General features: G+C 31.7%; 1 protein-coding gene across 1 annotated transcript; it reads right to left on the minus strand.

Moving 5' to 3' along the window:
• Nucleotides 1-1,725: 1,725 nt before the first annotated feature.
• Nucleotides 1,726-18,605, minus strand: LOC111052183 (dynein assembly factor 4, axonemal). The gene is made up of 5 exons (XM_039429179.1): nt 18,444-18,605; nt 14,027-14,258; nt 10,095-10,250; nt 2,802-2,902; nt 1,726-1,879 (listed from the first exon to the last, which is right to left on the minus strand). The coding sequence occupies exons 1-5, from the start codon at nt 18,564-18,566 to the stop codon at nt 1,868-1,870; spliced, it is 624 nt and encodes a 207-aa protein (XP_039285113.1). The 5' UTR covers nt 18,567-18,605; the 3' UTR covers nt 1,726-1,867.
• Between the last annotated feature and the right edge of the window lie 288 nt (nt 18,606-18,893).

Consider the following 18,893-nt stretch of genomic DNA (forward strand, 5'->3'; position numbering starts at 1 on the left):
AGGTAGAGCAGTTTATTCAAAAGAACATATATAGTCGATATTTTATTTGTAGAACAGCTGTTTCTACAACTTTCAAAAAATCATCAAATTCCACAATTCAAACAGAGGAATATGCACGGTATTTAGATGAAACGGTAGGGATCATGAAATGTGTGCGCAGTGGCCAGCCAGCTAGATTGCGTCATCGCCACCAACCGAGGTTGGCACCACCAACACCGTCCTATTAATTGGCAATTTATGAAACTTATTTGTTAAAAACAGATGATTGGATATAAAATGACGTCAGCTACACCGAAAATTTAGCGCAAACATGCGCGTGACACCTACCGTCTTCTTCTATATATATATATACCGTGGGAATATGTACTCTGAAAACAATAACAATAGTATAATCGTAGTTTTAAATATTAAGCCACCAATCGGCATTATGCTATTTCCCCAAATTATTACTCTCGTTTAAGAATGAGGGTTATAGATCAATGAGCAAGGAAAGTTGTGTGAGTGTACCATATACCAGATTTTTTCTTTCAGGTTTTATGGCCAGTTCTTATAAGTAGGTACTATATTGTACTTGACGGATATGGCGAGCGAAGCGTGCCTGACGGCTAGTTGTACAATAAAATTGCAGGTCTATGGGCTGATTTATAATAGCAGGCCACATAACTAGAATAAACACGTGTTAGACACTGTGGCCTGATATTCTAACAGGAACATAATTTTATATTGTACAATAATATTGACCGTCTAGATACCGCTTAAGCATATACCGGTCCTTTAAAAGAATCATAAATTGCATTTTAAAATACAACTGTGGAATACTTAAACGATGATTCCAATGACGAGGTTATTTTTATCATATCGGTGGTCGGGTATTTTCCCATATAGGTGAGGGCTTCAAGAGAATAGGGTAAACTAGCTCACGTTGGGACACCAATATTCAAACAGATTAACTTGGACACAAATTAAAAAATTCTTCATTATTCAATTTTGTATTTATTGTATTTGCTTACACTTTCGTCCGTGAGGATAGAAACTGCATTGATTTTCAATTGATTTTTTTATTGCAAAAACAATTTTTTTGGGTGTGTCCCAATTACATGGGCTTAAGATCGGCCCAAGATGGGACATCCCTTGCCCAGGTTGGGACATTGAATTAAAAATGAACAATTCATTATTTTTGTTAATTTATTGAAAAATATTTGAATTTACATTTAATTATAAATATTAATAGTATAAATACATTATTTGAATTTTTTTCTAGTAAAAACTATGGCCAAAAGTAATGTGCACCAAGTGTGTTTGGATTATTAGGTTACCTCTGAAGCTAAATTTCAGGCTATAATCATTTATCATGTTTATTTATAATTTATTTCAATAATATGTAGCCTAATTTGAGTAAAAAAAGGTTTAGAAGCAATGACCATTGTTATAATAAGAGCATAATCATTATTGCAATGTCCCAATGTGGGCTAGTTTACCCTATATTATTCCCTTATGATTTATTAATACATTTTCATAATTGAGATAAAAAATATCGAGGTAGTTCATTATACACTTATTCGTAGCCAACAAACGTTTTAGCAAGAGTGCTATGTAGGTAGAAAAGAATAGAGCTTTCTGTTTTGTCTAATGACTGACAAGGATAGCTAACTAATGTTACTCAGATGCTGACTCGAGTAAATCCCACTATAGTCAACATATGTAGGCCTATGGAATATTTCTTACCTTTGTTGTATCTTCTAAAACTCTCCTATAGTTGGCCAATGCCAGATGACAGGCAGCTCGATTCGAATACAATGCAGGTATTTTTGGATTTAGTTTGATGGCATGACTGTAAGCACTGATTGCTCCCAGGTAATTCTCAACATTATAGAAGGAACTGTAAAAGGAAATGATAAAACTCATGAAGAAATAAAGGAGAAAATAGAAATGGAATTATATTTGACAAAAAAACTATGAAATAATTCAACTTTATTATTGTTTTAAAAATTATAAGATACATTCTGTTTATACTTGAACTTCAAATTTAAATTTCGATGTGGATAATGATGTTTAAATGATAATGATAGTCGAAAATAGGACTGAAACTCACTGATTTTGCAAGTTTAAACATATGTTCGAAGAGAATCTCATGATTTTGAGAAAATTGTGTACCTGTGAACTTTTCATAAAATGTTACTTATCAATTATTAATTAATCCTCCTCTAGTAATTTTCTTCCTTACAATTGAAAAACCAATTCACAGAAAACTTATTATTGAACAAAAATCCAAATTGGATGCTGTAAATCACCCCGAAGACTTCTGCTACTTCGTCAAATATTGACAACATTGTGTACCTGTGAACTTTTCATAAAATGTTACGCATCAATTAATTCTCCTCTAGTAATTTTCTTCCTTCAACTTGAAAACCCAATTTACAGAACAATATTATAATTGAACGAAAATCCAAATTAAATGCTGTAAATCATCCCGAAGACTTCTGATACTGCAAATATTGACAACAGGGCTTGGATTCTCGTTTAATAATAATTATCTATTAATTAGCATTTGAATAAATGCTATTCCTCATTAATTTCCATCTATAATGTATAGAAGCATGAAGCAAGAGTATAATAATTTATTTATTTACATCAATAGAAAAAATCACAACATATACAGGCTTACAGCTTTATGCCAAAACAAGCCTCATTGAAAATCAATTGATTACAAAATTGAATAATTGAACGTATTTTCATTGAGAAAATTCCCTTATTTTGAAATTAATCCAATTAGTAAAATAGAAACAGTAATGGTAACTTACTCTCCCTTGTCTTTGAGCCATTGAGGATCGTGCTCCTCTGGTCGTAGGTCTTCGATAACAAATCCACTTCTCCTCCTGGCCTCTGCTTGTTTTTGAAGCCACTGAAATTGAGAAAAAATTTTAATGGAGAGATTAATATTTAACAATAAGCGCTCAGAAGATAAACAAGAATAGAGAGTGATTAGATTAGATTAGAGTTTTGCATTATATGTACGGTATGTTTCAATACTGGCTCATACACTAAATTACAGTATAGCCAGTAGGCCTATTGCTGAATATTCAACAATTTTTACAAAGTATGAAACATAAATTAATGTGAATAAAGATTGGATGCAATCTTAATAACGATAATACAATATTGTGATGTAACTACTTAAATCACCGGTGTTTCAACAAATAATTGTCGATTCTCTGAAAAGGATAAAAAAAGGATCTTCACAGTAACATATGACCGGGAGGGAGAGATTAGATTATATTTCTTTATTTATGTACGGTTATGTTACAATATTTACTGGCTTATAATTTACATTAAGTGACGGTAATGCTAATTATTCAACGAATTTTACAAAGTATAAAAAATTAATCAATGAGAATAAAGATTAAATGCAATTAGAATAACGCGATAATATAAAATTGTAATGTAACTTCATAAATCGGCGGTGTTTCAACAAATAACTGTCGATTATTTGAAAGGATATGACATAATGTACTTCCCAGTAACACACGACCGGGAGGGAGAGAGAGAGGGTGAGATATTAATCTGTATGTAGATATTTTCAAGATGGCTAAATTGTTTTAGTTCATATTATGTTGTTTGTTACATTATTTTTTATCCACAAAGCTTTCTCATGACACCAATTAATGGAATAGAGCTCTCCAATTCATGAAGATTGTTTATGTTGACAAAAATATTATTCCAATATTTCAATTTAGGTTGAATAAAATGGTGTACATTTTCAATTCAACTCAAAATGGTAGGGTACTGTATACACATCCAATATTTTTAATTTAGGTTAAATAAAATGGTGTACATTTTCAATTCAACTCAAAATGATAGGGTACTGTATACACATCTTTCATCAAGAATTTGTTTCATGGTGATCAAGACATCCTCGAATTTATTTATCTATCACTTTTTGTGTAGTTGAGAAGTTGATGTTGTGGTAATAATATTATTCATATTATATAAATAATATATTCATATTATATAAATAATATTATTCATATTATATAAAATACTTATGGATAGAATAGTAATTTGTGTTTTGTTATTGCATCACCTCATTTTCCTGTTCCTGTTTACTTTCACGAAGAGGAGTTGGGAATACACGTGGAGTGAACGATACTTTTATTGTTCCACTGCTTCTCGGTGGTAGATTTACAGGCTCCGGGTTTTTGGGTTTCGGTTTTATTGATTTTACTTCTTTCTTGGTTGATGAAGGTTTATTTTGATCTTTCTTACTAGTCTGCAAATTAACGATAGAAGAAGCGTCTCCATGTGCTTTATCTTTCAGTGCTGTGGATAATACAAGAAGAATGAGAGTAATATAGCCTACTATATGGTTATTGTTCAATCAATCAATCATTTTATTCAGTAAAATGCATTACAAAATTGGTCCCGCTAAGCCTAAAAGAGTTTACAGCAGGTGCCTACAAATAATAAAATACATAAATAGAATGAATGCTAACTTTAACAGTAAACTAAGGAAAAAAATTCATGAAACCGCTAAGCCTAAAAGATCTTACAGCAGGTGCCTACAAATAATAAAATACATAAATAGAATGAATGCTAACTTTAACAGTAAACTAAGGAAAAAAATTCATGAAACCGCTAAGCCTAAAAGATTTTACAGCAGGTGCCTACAAATAATAAAATACATAAATAGAATGAATGCTAACTGTAACAATAAACTAAGGATAAAATTCATGAAACTGGGAATTTAGGAATTTAAAAAGGAGTATGAGGTGTTAGATGAACTAAGGTTGATTAATAGGGTATAGGGTTAATGGAAATTGGAAAAAAAGGAAAAATAAAAAACTTCAAATCATAAAACCAAATTAAATTTAAAATAAAATAAAATTTATACTCCATAGTAAGTAAGCATCAAAAGATATTAACCTCATTCAGAATATTAAGTATAATACTAAACAAAAAAATGCAATAAGTGATCGGGAGTCTCAAACGTTAATTATCCATCCATATAGTATATGAAAATTATATGATATATTAATATATATACTATGAAAAATTAGTCACTCCAAGGCACCGGTATTTCATAAATACTAAAATTCATTTCACCAGCAAACTAATATTTATGTAATTAGACTGAAGTATTGAAGCAGTAGTGTCACTAATGAAAATCATTCACAATGACAAGTTGGAAAATATCTTCCTTATTCGAGTAATCTCGGATGATGATAGGGCGAGAAAATTGAACAGTTTTGGAATATTGTATTTCAATGATCTTTTTCCGTACAAATTATCATATCTAGGAATTGAATTCTATAAGATTATAATTTTGAGGTATAGGTGCAAATTGTCGGTAATAATAATTATTTCTGTACATTAATGCTAACTTATAAAGATAGAATTTGTTTGGAGTGAGTGTGTGAAAAATCGTTGAACGGATTGTTTATCATGAATTGTAAAATTTAATCGGTTAGATACATATGATAATAATAATTATTATTTTTACAGTCTCTGTAGCTGTCTAAAATAAAATGAAACAAGAATAATTGAATTATTAATTATTAAGTGTTCAGGTGAGAAGTGATAGCTCAATACTGAAAATGGAATACAACAAACCAGGTATGTTATAGTTATACCATGGGGATATCGCAAATAATTTTGCCAACTTCAAAGAAGAAGAAACAATTTATTCCACTGCTACCGAGACTATAAAGAATCTCGCGAAATACAAGTAGCGACGAGGTTGAAAAACATACTGGGACCTGATGGACTTAGATTGTACAACACATTATCAGGGGAGAACGAAATCGAAACGGTTCAATCCTTGCTGAAAACATTCAAATCCTTGAAGTTTTGAATGTATTGAAATAAATATGGTTAATATGAAGAGTATTATTCAATATCTAGCAGTTATAATATTCATTCAAAAATGAATTAGGTGAATGCAACAGTTAGAGTCTGAATAGCACTCATTATAATTATGAGTACCTATTGAAACAAAAAATACAAGTATACATTTTTCATCAGTAGGCTACCTGTATTATTAGATATCAGTATTAATTTTAAACATAGTCTACCAGTCTCATCATTAAACATAAATATTCACTAACATTGATGAATGATAAATAATAATGCTGAACAATACATTGATTGTTGGGATACTTGATAAGAAAATCGTTAATTATTTCATCCTTTATTCTCACAATAAGTACATCATGGAAATAATACCTCCTCTACATTCTATAAATAATAATACTTTCTCTTCTTCACCATTCATTCCTTACTTTTATACCCTCTACCAGCCTATTACATGGGAAACTATAGTTGGCTATGTATTTTTCCTCCTTTCTTCCTTTTAAGCACACCCCGCCATGAAGCCTGTTTTTGTATTTTATTAAATATTTATTTTTGATTGTGATTTTTGTGTTTCGATCTCTTTTATGTATATTGTATTGTGTTGATTTGAATAGAGTTATTGATTATTGATTGTTATAATATCGAATTGATAATAGGGTGTGGTGGAATGAAAATGAAATTATTCCCTGAATAATAATAAAATAATTGATAAATCTAGATTCAATTAAATCTCTAATCAAATCTATAATCCAATTAACAAAAAACAAATAATAATATAATAGTAAATAATATCATGGAGTGAATATAGCGTAAGTAGATATCCCATGGTACAGGGCGTTTATGTCGCAACTTTTACTGTTATCTCAAGCCGATTACTGTCGATTATTGTCTATTTTTACTATTTTGACCAGGTAAGAGTGTATGAACGGCACAATATGAGCGACTACCAGCGTCATAAAGCTTCACAGGAAAGAACTACGTGGACTATCAGCTTCAGATAACAGTAAAAGTTGCGACATAAACGCCCTATACCATGGGATATCTACTTATGCTATCGTTTCTCTATGATAATATATAGTAAATATAATAATTTACTCAATTATGATTGCTTATCAGTACCGTATTTAGTTCAACTTCACATTAGCATCATATTCACAACGTTGAAGTGTATTGTTTGTTTATTAGAAATCAATATTGATAACAGTTAAGTTAGTGATATTCCACTATACACTCCTGGACTATTACTGAATCTCATCAAAGAGAAAAGATACGGCATAAAGGAAGTATATCCTTCAAAATAAGTATGTAATTCTCTGGATACGGTAAGCGTAGGTCTTCTACTTGTTTGTCTCTGATCTCATCTACAAAATTCGTTCATTTATATTTGCCAACATAATTCAAAACAAGTCAATTTTTCACCTTCTCAAGAATTGAAGGTTTTCCTATAATAAATAATAATAATAAATTTGTTTTATTGACCAATAAATACATTTGTACAGTACATTTCAGGCCTCGTCAAAAGTTCAAGATTACATGATGTAAGTCACTAGCATAAATACATTTTTCGTCAACATCTTATTCTTAATAAAACTTGAATGAACATTTTCAATAACATCAGTAGGTATAGCAAAATATTTCGAAACATTACATTTACACAGCATATAGATAAATAGCAATTCGTAATATATTAAAAGAGAAACACAAAGACTAACACTACAACTAGTACTACTATATAAAGTCATAACATAGTAATCACAATACTATTCTTACAATGTAAGTCACATTTTTATTCTAAGTAGAAAACGTTATATGCTATCAATTAAAAACTCTTCAGTAGAGTAGTAAGCCTTTTCTTTTAGCATTTGTGAAATGGCAACTTTAAATTTTTCTTGAGGCAGGTTCTTAACTTCAATTGGTAGTTTATTGTAAAATAACAACTGTAAATAGGGGTAGCTTTTCATGCTCTCACTCAATCTGAGATTTGGTTTCATAATTTTTCCCCTATTCCTAGTATTGTAAGCATGATATTCATTATGTTTGTGAAAGTTGTTAGAATTCTTCTTTACACTTATCAAATTGGAATATATATAGAGATGGCAGAGTCAGTATACCCAGTTTGATGAAGTGAGGCTTGCAAGTTTCTCTTGGGGAAAGGTTCAAAATAGCTCTAACTGCCCTTTTCTGCCATATGAAAACTTTTTTATGTGTTGGGCAATTGCCCCACATTCTTATCCCATAACTAAGATGAGAATGGAAAAGTCCGTGATAGGTCATCAACAATACTTGCAGATTAACAGAACTATTTAATCTCTTGAGGAGGTATGTTACCCTTGAAAGTTTTTTACAGAGACTATTCACATGTTCCTCCCAACAGAGTTTACCATCCAATATTACACCTAATAATTTGACAGGCTTAAGATTCAGTGGTTCAGAGTATGCCCTAATGTAAATGTTATTTTCTCTGTTTTCTGCTCATTTAATTCTAGGTCATTAGATAAATACCATGATTTTGCCTGATTCAAGGAAATGTCAAGTTTATCCTGAAGTTTTTCGATTTCAGCATCTGATTGGATTATTGAGGTGTCATCAGCATACAATACAGAAAGACCTGGTATATTGAAACTGAAATCATTTACGGAAACCAGAAAAAGGAAAGGCCCAAGGACCGATCCTTGAGGTACACCTGTATTTATGTTCAATACATCAGAGCATTTACCTGCACACTTTACCATTTGTTTTCTGCCAACCAAATAACCTTTCAATAGCTTTAACTCTCTATCTACTATCCCATAATGCTCCAGTTTTTTGCAGAGAATCACATGTGAAACTCTCTCAAATGCTCTGCTAAGGTCTAATAGGGTTGCCCCTACTGCACATTTATTTTCAAAACATTGATGTACAAAGTCTACAATTTTCTCAACAGCGTCTATTGTAGAGTGACCTGGTCTAAAGCCATATTGATGGGGATATAATAAGCCATTGAAAATAAGAGTACTTGGATATCCATAGTTGGAAAAACCCTTCAATCTTCCATCCTTTTTTTTGCACCACTTTCTTTTCCTTTTTTTTAATGTGTATTGTTGTTGAATGAAAAAGACTAAGAAATTGTCAAAAAACCACTGATTTATTGATAATTAGAAATACCGAATTCGGTTATTACACCATTGTCAAACATGGTTTTTTGACAATTTCTTAGTCTTTTTCATTCAATACGGATAATTACCACAATATCAACTTCTCAACTACACAAAAAGTGTATTGTTGTTGTTGTTTGCATATATTCTTTTTGTTAATCTCTGTATCAAACTTGTATGTGTGTGTAAAAAGAAATAAATTGAATTGAAATCGACCAATATAATCAAAATACGGAGTTATAGACATAAACATATTAAGATAACAAAAATAGAAATATCAACACATCATTTCGGTACACCATATTTCACTTTTTCTCATTTTTGGAGAAATAAACATATTTTCTTTTCACAATACAAAGAACCCTGTAAATATGATAGTGTGTGCAACTTAAACCTTTGATTAATTTGATTCAAATATTTAAAGTACCTACCTAAACATATTCTCATAATATGAAAATATATGTTTCATCCCTTTTTCAACTCAACTTTTGATGAGGGATGATCCATTTAAGTATTTTTTTTTAATTATTTTTCTAACTTATTTATTATTTTATTTATTCATTTATATTTTCCACAAAGAAGCACTGATTGGGGGAGAAAAACTAAGGATACTCCTTGTACTATTTCTCTCCCAAAATTAGATACGTAACATTTTAAAAGTCCAAAATAGGGTTATGATTTCACTTTACTAAAATTTAGTCCATTTTCACTCAAAAACAACGAAAACTAGGTATTATTTTTAAACTTTGACGGTTGAAAAAAGAATAAAAAATGAAAATATCACACCCAAATCACCATTAATTGGGAAATAGATTCTTATTTTTCATCAAATCTCCATTTTTCAGTTTCTCTAGAACTCTTCACTTCTATAGTGAGAGTCTTGCTCCAGTGTTTAAGAATATTATTCATTACCTTTCTCATCAAATGTTTATTTATATGGCTGTATAGTGTATTTCTGTGAATGTATTTGGTATATTTATATGGCTGTAGCCTGTAGTGTATTTCTGTGAATGTATTTGGTATTTTATATCTATTATCAATCTACCTATCTCTTTCCTCTACTCTTCTATCTCTATTTCAACTCAACTCTATCTATTACCACTCTTCACTCACCAAGCAGCTTGCTCTGTGACTGATGTCTCCAGTTTTCCAAGGAGCACATGGCCTGGTCTATTTCTGCCTTCCTTATGTGATTGATGACTTCTGTCTCTGTCGTATCCAGAGCTATTTGAGACCTCACTGCCGCTCTCTGTTGCTCCGATCTCTGTTCTGGAAAGTTTCAAAACAGAATGTTGTTAGATGTAGGCTACTATATGTTTCTTAAAAAAAGAATTTTGCTGTTGATAAAGCATTTTTGACAAGGCTGTAAGCTATACTTCGAGTTATCAATATTGCATGCCTCATTGCTTGCAATTGATAGTCCACACGACAGCTGACTTTTTACTAAGTTACATTGAAATATTAATTGCATGCGTCATTGCATGCAATTGATAATCCACTCGACAGCTGATTGATGATGAATAATTCTAAAGTATGATTTTTACGGTAGTATTGGTGTTCAAAGGAGATTCCTTTTCCTTTTGTATTATCCTTAAAATTGAATAATTCCCATCTAGGATAACACACAAAAAGTGAATTTATTTGAAGATTGTAAATAAAGACGTGCTACTCAATATAGATAGACGGATAGATAGATTGATAGATATCTTTTTTGATATCTATAGATGCATAAAATCACGTTTAAAAATTAGAAAACCCACACACATTTATAATTTGTTCAGATTGAGTGATTGAGACTAGCACTCATCTAACTAGAAACTATTATCGTATCCTTTAAGTGTGTGTATTAGAAATATTTAACCTATTTTTGACGTAATTACCTTTTCAATCCTTTAAAGAGACTTAATAGAAGAGTAAATAATGCATAATTTCTATGTAATTAATAAAAACAATATAAGAACTTGTAGTACTCTTCATTAAAAACTTTAAAATGATGTTTCAATGACTACTTTCGACCATAGGTAATTTTCAATTTGGAAAAAATAGAAAATACAAAACAATATTTTCATTAGTGATGGGTTTCAGGCTCTTGAATGAATAAAAAAATCAGGACCTAACAGAGGAACCGATACATAGCATCTTGCAGAGGATAATTTTCTATTTTATAGTGTTATATTACTTGATTTGAAAAAGAAAATTCATAGTCTCATTTTTATGGTTAATTCATTCTGCCTCACATTCTTCACTAATTTTTTTTTAACTTGAAAATGACCTATGGTCGAAACTGGTCTTTGAAATATTTTTAAGTTTTCAATAAAGGGTAAGCCTACTACAAGCTTTTATATTGTTTTTATTTATTTGAACAAATGTAGCCGATTGATTGGAAGAGAAACTACAGAATTAATCCAGAACTGGTCTGGATTAATCCAGAACTGATCCAGTTCTGATCCAGTTCTGATCACATCTAATCCAGAACTGGATTAATATGACAGCTGTACAATTTAAAGTCAATATTTAATTTTCAATTCAAAAAATAATTTATTCCGCACAACATAATATTATTACAAAACATTGTACCATCTAACAATACAAAAAAAAAAAAAATACTAATGAAATAGTTATTTGTATATCAAGAGTGAAAAGTACGACGTTTTTTCTCTGAGGGAAAAAGTTTGAACAATTTTCCTGAGGGAGAAAAAGTATTTTTCGCTCGTGATGTATACAACATTTTCCCTCCATTTACATTTTTTTATAGAAACTGCAAATAAAATCATTTTAAAAACTTACGTATTGGTGACAATGTTTCCTAACAACATAACCTAAAATCTAAAACCTAAAAACCAGTTGGCTGATTGGCACTGCCAATTGCGCTATCTATTGGCAAAAGTTTTAACAATTATATCAGCTTAGCGGCTACCAAAAATGGCTGACTCCAGATTACACGTTTCAGATTTGAATTGCAGATCAAAAATATTTGTTGGCTGGTATTTTGAATAGAATAAAATGTTTTTGAAATTGTTTAATTTTTTATCGTCTCCAAAATAAGAATATAATATCATACAAACATATATTTCATGAGTTGTTCAAATTTCTTGTTGTGGTATTGAATTCAGTTGACTCAATGACAGACACCTCTATTACGCTTTCTCATCTGAGCTTAGACCTTCTAACCTATTACATGTGAGTTTTTGAATTAGAGATGCTTCCTATGTTATTTAAATGGAGTCACTTTTACTCCCTAGGGAGTTTTTCAGTTTTTTACTACCGAGAGCGAAAAAGTGACACTTTAGTATTATGTTTCAGGGAGTAAAGTAAGTACTTTAGACAGTAGCTGGAGGAAAATTATATGTTTTGCTTCAGATGACAAAAACATAAAGCGAAATAAATATGAGCACACCTAGCCATAAGCCCTATTGAAGTGCAATTCTCTTAAAATAAAGTAAATTTCAAAGACTAGAGTAGTAGGACCGCTACGTCTACACAAGAAATAAACTTTATTTATGTGAAAATTAATAATTATAAATTTACCAGTGTTACGGTCTTCATAATGCGTATTATACAGGTAATCTATTATAACAATTGTAATGTTATTGAATGAATTTCCATTGATTTTCATGGAAAAAATTAAGTTAAATTATAAAAATAATAAAGTAAAATAAATAAAATTATTCTTAAATGTTCTCAGTGGACAGCGAATTAAATATTATGAAAACAGAAAGACAGGGAAAAAACACTGACTTAAGAATAAGATTATACTACCTAATATTTATACTAATGTACAATCCTCAAAAAAGATTCACAGTCATTCAATGTGAACAGGTAGAACTTCACTTTAAGAAATATATTGAATGGGACTGAGGTATTAAATTTTCTTGAAATTAAATTAAACATTCTAGGTGCATTGAAAGAAAATGAATGTTGAAAAATTGTTAAATTAGATTGGGGAACTTGAACTAAAACCCGTCTGAAGTCATATCTGATATCCCGAGTAAGATTTGCATTGAGGCTTCTTAGAAAGAATAGCTTTAGTACTTTAAAAACATAGAGATTTCTGATTGGAAGTATCTTAAGCTGGAAAAACAGTGGCCAAGAATGATCAGTTCTGAGTGATCTGGTAATTATACGTATAAATGATTTTTGAAAAATAATTATGGGATTCAGTGTTGTGACATAGGTTCCACCCCACAAAACAATACCATAGCTCATACGAGAGTTGATAAGTGCTATGATTAATTGATTGGCTAATTAGTGCTATAATTAGCCAATATAATTCAGGCTATTTAAAGATTGTGAAAGCATGTGGCTTAAGGAGATGTATTTTTTTAAAGAGAATCATGAATTGAATTTTTATTTTCAAAAACACTGATCACGTTATGTAGGTTCACTATCACTAGCCGTCAGGCTCGCTTCGCTTGCCATATCCGTTTAGCAAGGGGGCTCCGCCCCCTCGACCCCTGACTGGAACGTCGAAAATGAGATCATGAGATCATTTTTCATTTGAGCATGCTTCATTCTATCAAAATGTCAAAGTACAAAATCTGCGTTTTTATCAGCTTTTCTGCGTTTTCTCACCTTTTTCAATAATTGATGGAAATATATAAATAAAAAAAATCAGTACACAGGTTTATTACAGGTTTCTGTCTGTTACTTTATGAAATAACTGAGAAAACACAAATAACTGCTAATTTTGGGCGTATCTTTGGCGTATATTTATTTAAAATTCCTTCTAACACACCATTATTACACCCCAGCTGAGCTTCTGTAGTAAATTTGAACATTTTCTGTTCATTTGTTCTCGATAAAGCTGAGAAAACGCTAAAAAACGCTGGAAAAACGCAGATTTTGGGCGTATCTTTGAAATCTTTTCCAAATCCGTTCTTAGTGCGCCTCTAAAGGGCCAACTGAACATACCTACCAAATTTGAACGTTTTTGGTCCGGTAGATTTTTAGTTCTGCGGGTGAATGAGTCAGTGAGTCAGTCAGTCAGTGAGTGAGTGCCATTTCACTTTTACATAGATTGGATGACTTGAAAATGATGAACTCACCTTCCTTTTTTTTGCACTGTACTTGGCTCCTTTGCTGAGCAATTTCCACCGCCCTCTTCTTCACTTCCAATTTTTCTGCTTTTGTAAGCACAGCCTCCAATTGGTCCCATTGTCCTTTGCTGGATTTCACTAGTTCCAATTCTATTTCATCTTTCAGCAGTCTGCAGACGCTCTGATCGTCATTTATCACATCCCTCAGACAAATCTCACACAAGAACGGTGGATAATGTAACTGGAAAATCGTGCAATCTGATATAATAATGATTATCTGATTATAACGAAAGAACTAAATTCATGATAATTGATCCTTTGTGTATAAATAAAATCAATATTGACTGAAGTTTTATTGATATTGTGGATAGTTTCAAATATCTAGGGGAGACGATCACGTATAATCTTAGTGAGAAGGCCTCATGGAAGGCCAGAATTTCAAAGCTTTCCAGGGGACAGCATATAAATAGGGACACTTATAAGAGAAAAAGTCTTTCCATTCATACAAAACTGAAACACTATAATAAGGCAGTTTTGAGATCACAAGCAATGTATTGCAGTGAAACACTTTTCAATATTGACGGAAATGGAATTAAAGAAACTATGAGAAGAGTTGAAAGACGGATTCTTAGAACCTGCATAAACAAAAAACATGTAGTTGACAACCAGTTCAGACTCCTTCCAAGGGAACAGATTTTATAGAGAAATCCCAACCAATAGCTGACGCAATGCGCAAAAAGAGAATTTCTTTCTTTGGACATATTCTTAGAACCCCAGTGAATCGATTGTTGAGAAGACTTACTGGAAAATTCATGAGTGCGAAAAGAGCCACAATTCCTTGGCTTGTGAAAATGAAAAAAAGACATATTGGAAGTAAATTTAACTATTGACGATGTCAAAAATCTATAGGGAAACCATCACTGACAGAAAGAGGATCTTATCAATAAAAACAACCTCGGTGAAAGCAACAGGTTTGTTCAGATGAATTGAGAAAAGAAAGATCTGACAGAATGAAAAAATACTTGGAAGAAAGAAAGAGAATTGAAGCGAATAAACAAAGAAAGAGGACTAATCAGAGACTATAGTGATCCTATGTGGTCATAAAATCGATAAAAAAATGATTATCTAATAATTACACAAAGATTTTTCATGAATGGGAAAGAGTTGTATCACCAACAATGGAAAGAGCATGTTGAACGAATCACGAATGTCAGCTGATAAGGAGGCTGTGTTATGCCAGAGACGTAACTCAAAAAAGCTGCTTGTGTATCCTTTCGGATGCAACATGTTGCTTTTGAGGAGATACAAATAAATATCTCGTGCTTATGGAATGATACATTAAAGTTCCTTGTGTATCTTCTCGGATGCAACACGTTGCTCTTGAGAAGATACAAAAGAGCATCTGGTGCTTTAGGAAAAGATACATTAAAGCACAGAGGAAAGAAACACTACTTATGCTTATTCCGTGATTAAAGCTTCTTTGTATTAAGGCTGTGCAAAGGCTAAAAATAAACTTTTCTACTGGTGATATTTTTTGAAGTTTTTCTATTTGTATATCATCAAGCTATCAAAATAAAAAAGTTTTCAAGAAAAACATTTTTTTCCGATCATTGCTTTTTGATATATGAGCGCCTAAAGTTCAAATGTTTGGGACAGAACATTTCAAATTCGGTAAGAGATAAATCCATGAGATTCAGAGGATGAATTCTTCATGGTATTGTTGATTTAATAAAACAAAAATGTTTTGAAAATATTGATTTTTGAGAAAGTAATTCAATTTATTAAAAATGAAGAAAAATAACTCAAAAAAAGTTATTTTCGGTCATTTTTGGTAAATTTAATAACTTTATTAAAAATTGATATTTTCAGGAAATTTTCGTTTTATTCAATCATCAATACCATGGATTTATTTCTTACCGAATTTGAAATGTTCTGTCCCAAACGTTTGAACTTTTAAGCGCTAATATCTCAAAAAGTAATGATCGAAAAAAATGTTTTCCTGTGGAAACTTTTTCATTTTGATAGCTTGATGATATACAAATCGAAAAACTATGGAAAATATCGCCAGTAGAGAGTTTATTTTTAGCCTTTGGACAGCCTTAATTGAAGAGATTTGAAATATTGTCAAAAATACACTTTATTTCAATAAAAATCCTTATTTCACCTTACTCCTTGTGTATTTTTCGCATGCAACACGTTGCTTTTAAGAAGATACAAAAGAGCATCTGTTGCTGTAGAAAAGATACATTTTCATAAATTTTCGATGCTTTTGAACGGGTAGTATTGTAGTCTAGTGGCACTCCGCCGATAGGCAAAGCTATAAATCCCGAACTGTACATTTTCTCAACTGCGTACCGTGGGGTGAGCTATCAATTCGGAAAAAATTATGAACTATAAAATTAGATAGTTATGATAACCCTGTGGCTCGGAACCCATATGATTCGATTCATCCCCCAATCCACCTACCCTCTCCACAGTTGGTGGAGAGTTAGTGGGAAGGATATTTTGAATATTATCTTCCCGAAGAATAGACATTGATGTGTCTAAAGCTCCGCCAATTCATGTAGATGCAAAACAATATTATCCACAGTCATTCCATATTGCTTTTTTATATCATATACAGTTCAATAATTATTCTCTTAGACTACATTATGTAAATTCATCTATAATGTTGTTGTATTGTATATAAGTAGTGTATAAATCAGTATTATATTGTAATATATATACATCAATAAAATTCTCAATCAATCGCTCTCATTTCCTACAATGAAAGTTGAAGACCTGTATGAGCATCATAAACTCGGAGAAACTAGAAATCATAACTACATCAATGTATTCAACATTAATGTGATGTTTGTGGCTTGTAAAACATAGTTAATCACATGATTCACTGTAATTAACCACATAATGCATCTCTGGTACCCTATAGAGCCTTCATTCATTGGCCAGCCACATCCAGCAATTGACCAAGAGATTGTCCCGAATCTGTTTGCTTGTGGGGACATTTGATGGTGGTATATCTGGTCATGGTGTATCAAGCATTTTAACCGCCATTATCTCCTAAGATTGGTCATTCAGCCAAGGTGGTGTTTTAGTGCTTTTGTTATTTCATTTTATTGATGACATGACGCCATCGATCCTACAAGTGTGTGTAATGGATAAAGGAGAAGGTATAAGGAGCCGTACCGTAGATTAGCGTTGAACCTTCTGTGGATGGGACATTTTATAGCCACTTGTATCGTAGATCAAGGAGAATTAAAGCTCTATGATAAATGCAAATTCATTTTGTTGGGAATAGGACTATCCAACATCACCACACAATACCCAGCTATACTGTAAACATAGCCTAAGATATGACCACTGCATCTAGCCATCTACCCAGCTATACTGTAAACATAGCCTAAGATATGACCACTGCATCTAGCCATCTACCAACTAAGGAACTTATATGCAGATAGTCGGTACAAACGGAGAAATATAACCTGTTCGTTTAAGGCTGTGCAAAGGCTAAAAATAAACTTTCTTCTGGTAATATTTTTCAAAGTTTTTCGATTTGTATATCATCAAGCTATCAAAATGAAAAAGTGTTTCAGGAAAACATTTTTTTCTCGATCATCACTTTTTGAGATATGAGCGCCCAAAGTTTAAATTTTTGGGACAGAAAATTTCAAATTTGGTAAGAGATAAATCCATGAGGATTAAAGGCTAAATTCTTCATGACTTCGTTGATGTAGTAGAATAAAAACTTTCTGAAAATATAGATTTTTCAAGAAAGTTATTCAATTTACCAAAAATAACTCAACTAAAAGTTATTACTGGTTATTTTTATTAAATTGAATAACTAAAAAATGATAATTTCAGAAAATGTTTGTTCTACATCAACAATGGAGAATTCACCCTCTAGATCTCATGGATTCATCTCTTACCGAATTTGAAATGTTCTGTCCCAAAAATTTAAACTTTAGGCGCTCATATCACAAAAATTAATGATCAAAAAAAAATGTTTCCCTGAGAAAACTTTTTCATTTTGATAGCTTGATGATATACAAATCGAAAAACTTTGAAAAATATCACCAGTAGAAATTTTATTTTTAGCCTTTGCACAGCCTTAAACCCCAAATGAATCAAATGATGATAAATGAAACCATATCGACGAGTAAAGGTGGTTTAGCGTTGAACGTAGATGGAGCATAATATGGCTTCAGTGCCGGTTGCACAAAACCCTGTTAAATTTCAATCGTGATTGAATTCCACAAGAACCAAACAGAGAAGCCTTCTTTCCAAGAAAGCCTTTTCTAATTGGTTCACTTGGCATTTAATCATGCTGAAAATTTAACAGGCTTTTTTGCAACCGGGCGTCAGTGTTGAGCTTTGACTGAAATCATTCCTAACCTTAAAGAATTAAAATTTATTTGTTATCCCTCACCTTGATAAAATTGTCACAAGTGAATAGATCAAGTTTGGTGGGCGGGGGACCCCGCACAGGTATTTTGACAATTACGCGCTCGTCGGTCTGTCTCCACGTGAAATCTTTTATAAGTATCGGCATACTAGTGTTTTGGCCGTCCTGTTTATTTTGTGAGTAAACATTGGTGCTAACAGCTGTTCAAGCGACAGTTTGTTTATTGATCAAACAAACTCAAGAGGGCGTGAACGCGCCGGTTGCTATACTCACAGTTAGTTGATGATAGAAAATGAATATTCATGCACTTCAAATTTGGACGTCGGACGCGCGGCTCGATTATCGGCGCTGGGTGATTAACAAAACACAGAATCGTTGACCGATTATTTTCTCCGCTAATAAATTAGCAAATGTCAAAATTATGGACACAGATTTTATGTAAATAATGAACGGAGATTTACAAAAAACAACATT

The sequence above is a fragment of the Nilaparvata lugens genome, chromosome 5 (assembly GCF_014356525.2).
Source record: "Nilaparvata lugens isolate BPH chromosome 5, ASM1435652v1, whole genome shotgun sequence".
Classification (NCBI taxonomy): domain Eukaryota; kingdom Metazoa; phylum Arthropoda; class Insecta; order Hemiptera; family Delphacidae; genus Nilaparvata; species Nilaparvata lugens.

Excerpts from the sequence above, each read along its gene's own strand:
- LOC111052183 (XM_039429179.1), bottom strand. The coding sequence starts at position 18,566 with ATGCCGATACTTATAAAAGATTTCACGTGGAGACAGACCGACGAGCGC. Across the intron at positions 14,259-18,443 it reads CTTGTGACAATTTTATCAAG|TTACATTATCCACCGTTCTT; the intron begins GTGAGGGATAAC and ends ACGATTTTCCAG. Across the intron at positions 10,251-14,026 it reads ACAGTGCAAAAAAAAGGAAG|AACAGAGATCGGAGCAACAG; the intron begins GTGAGTTCATCA and ends GAAACTTTCCAG.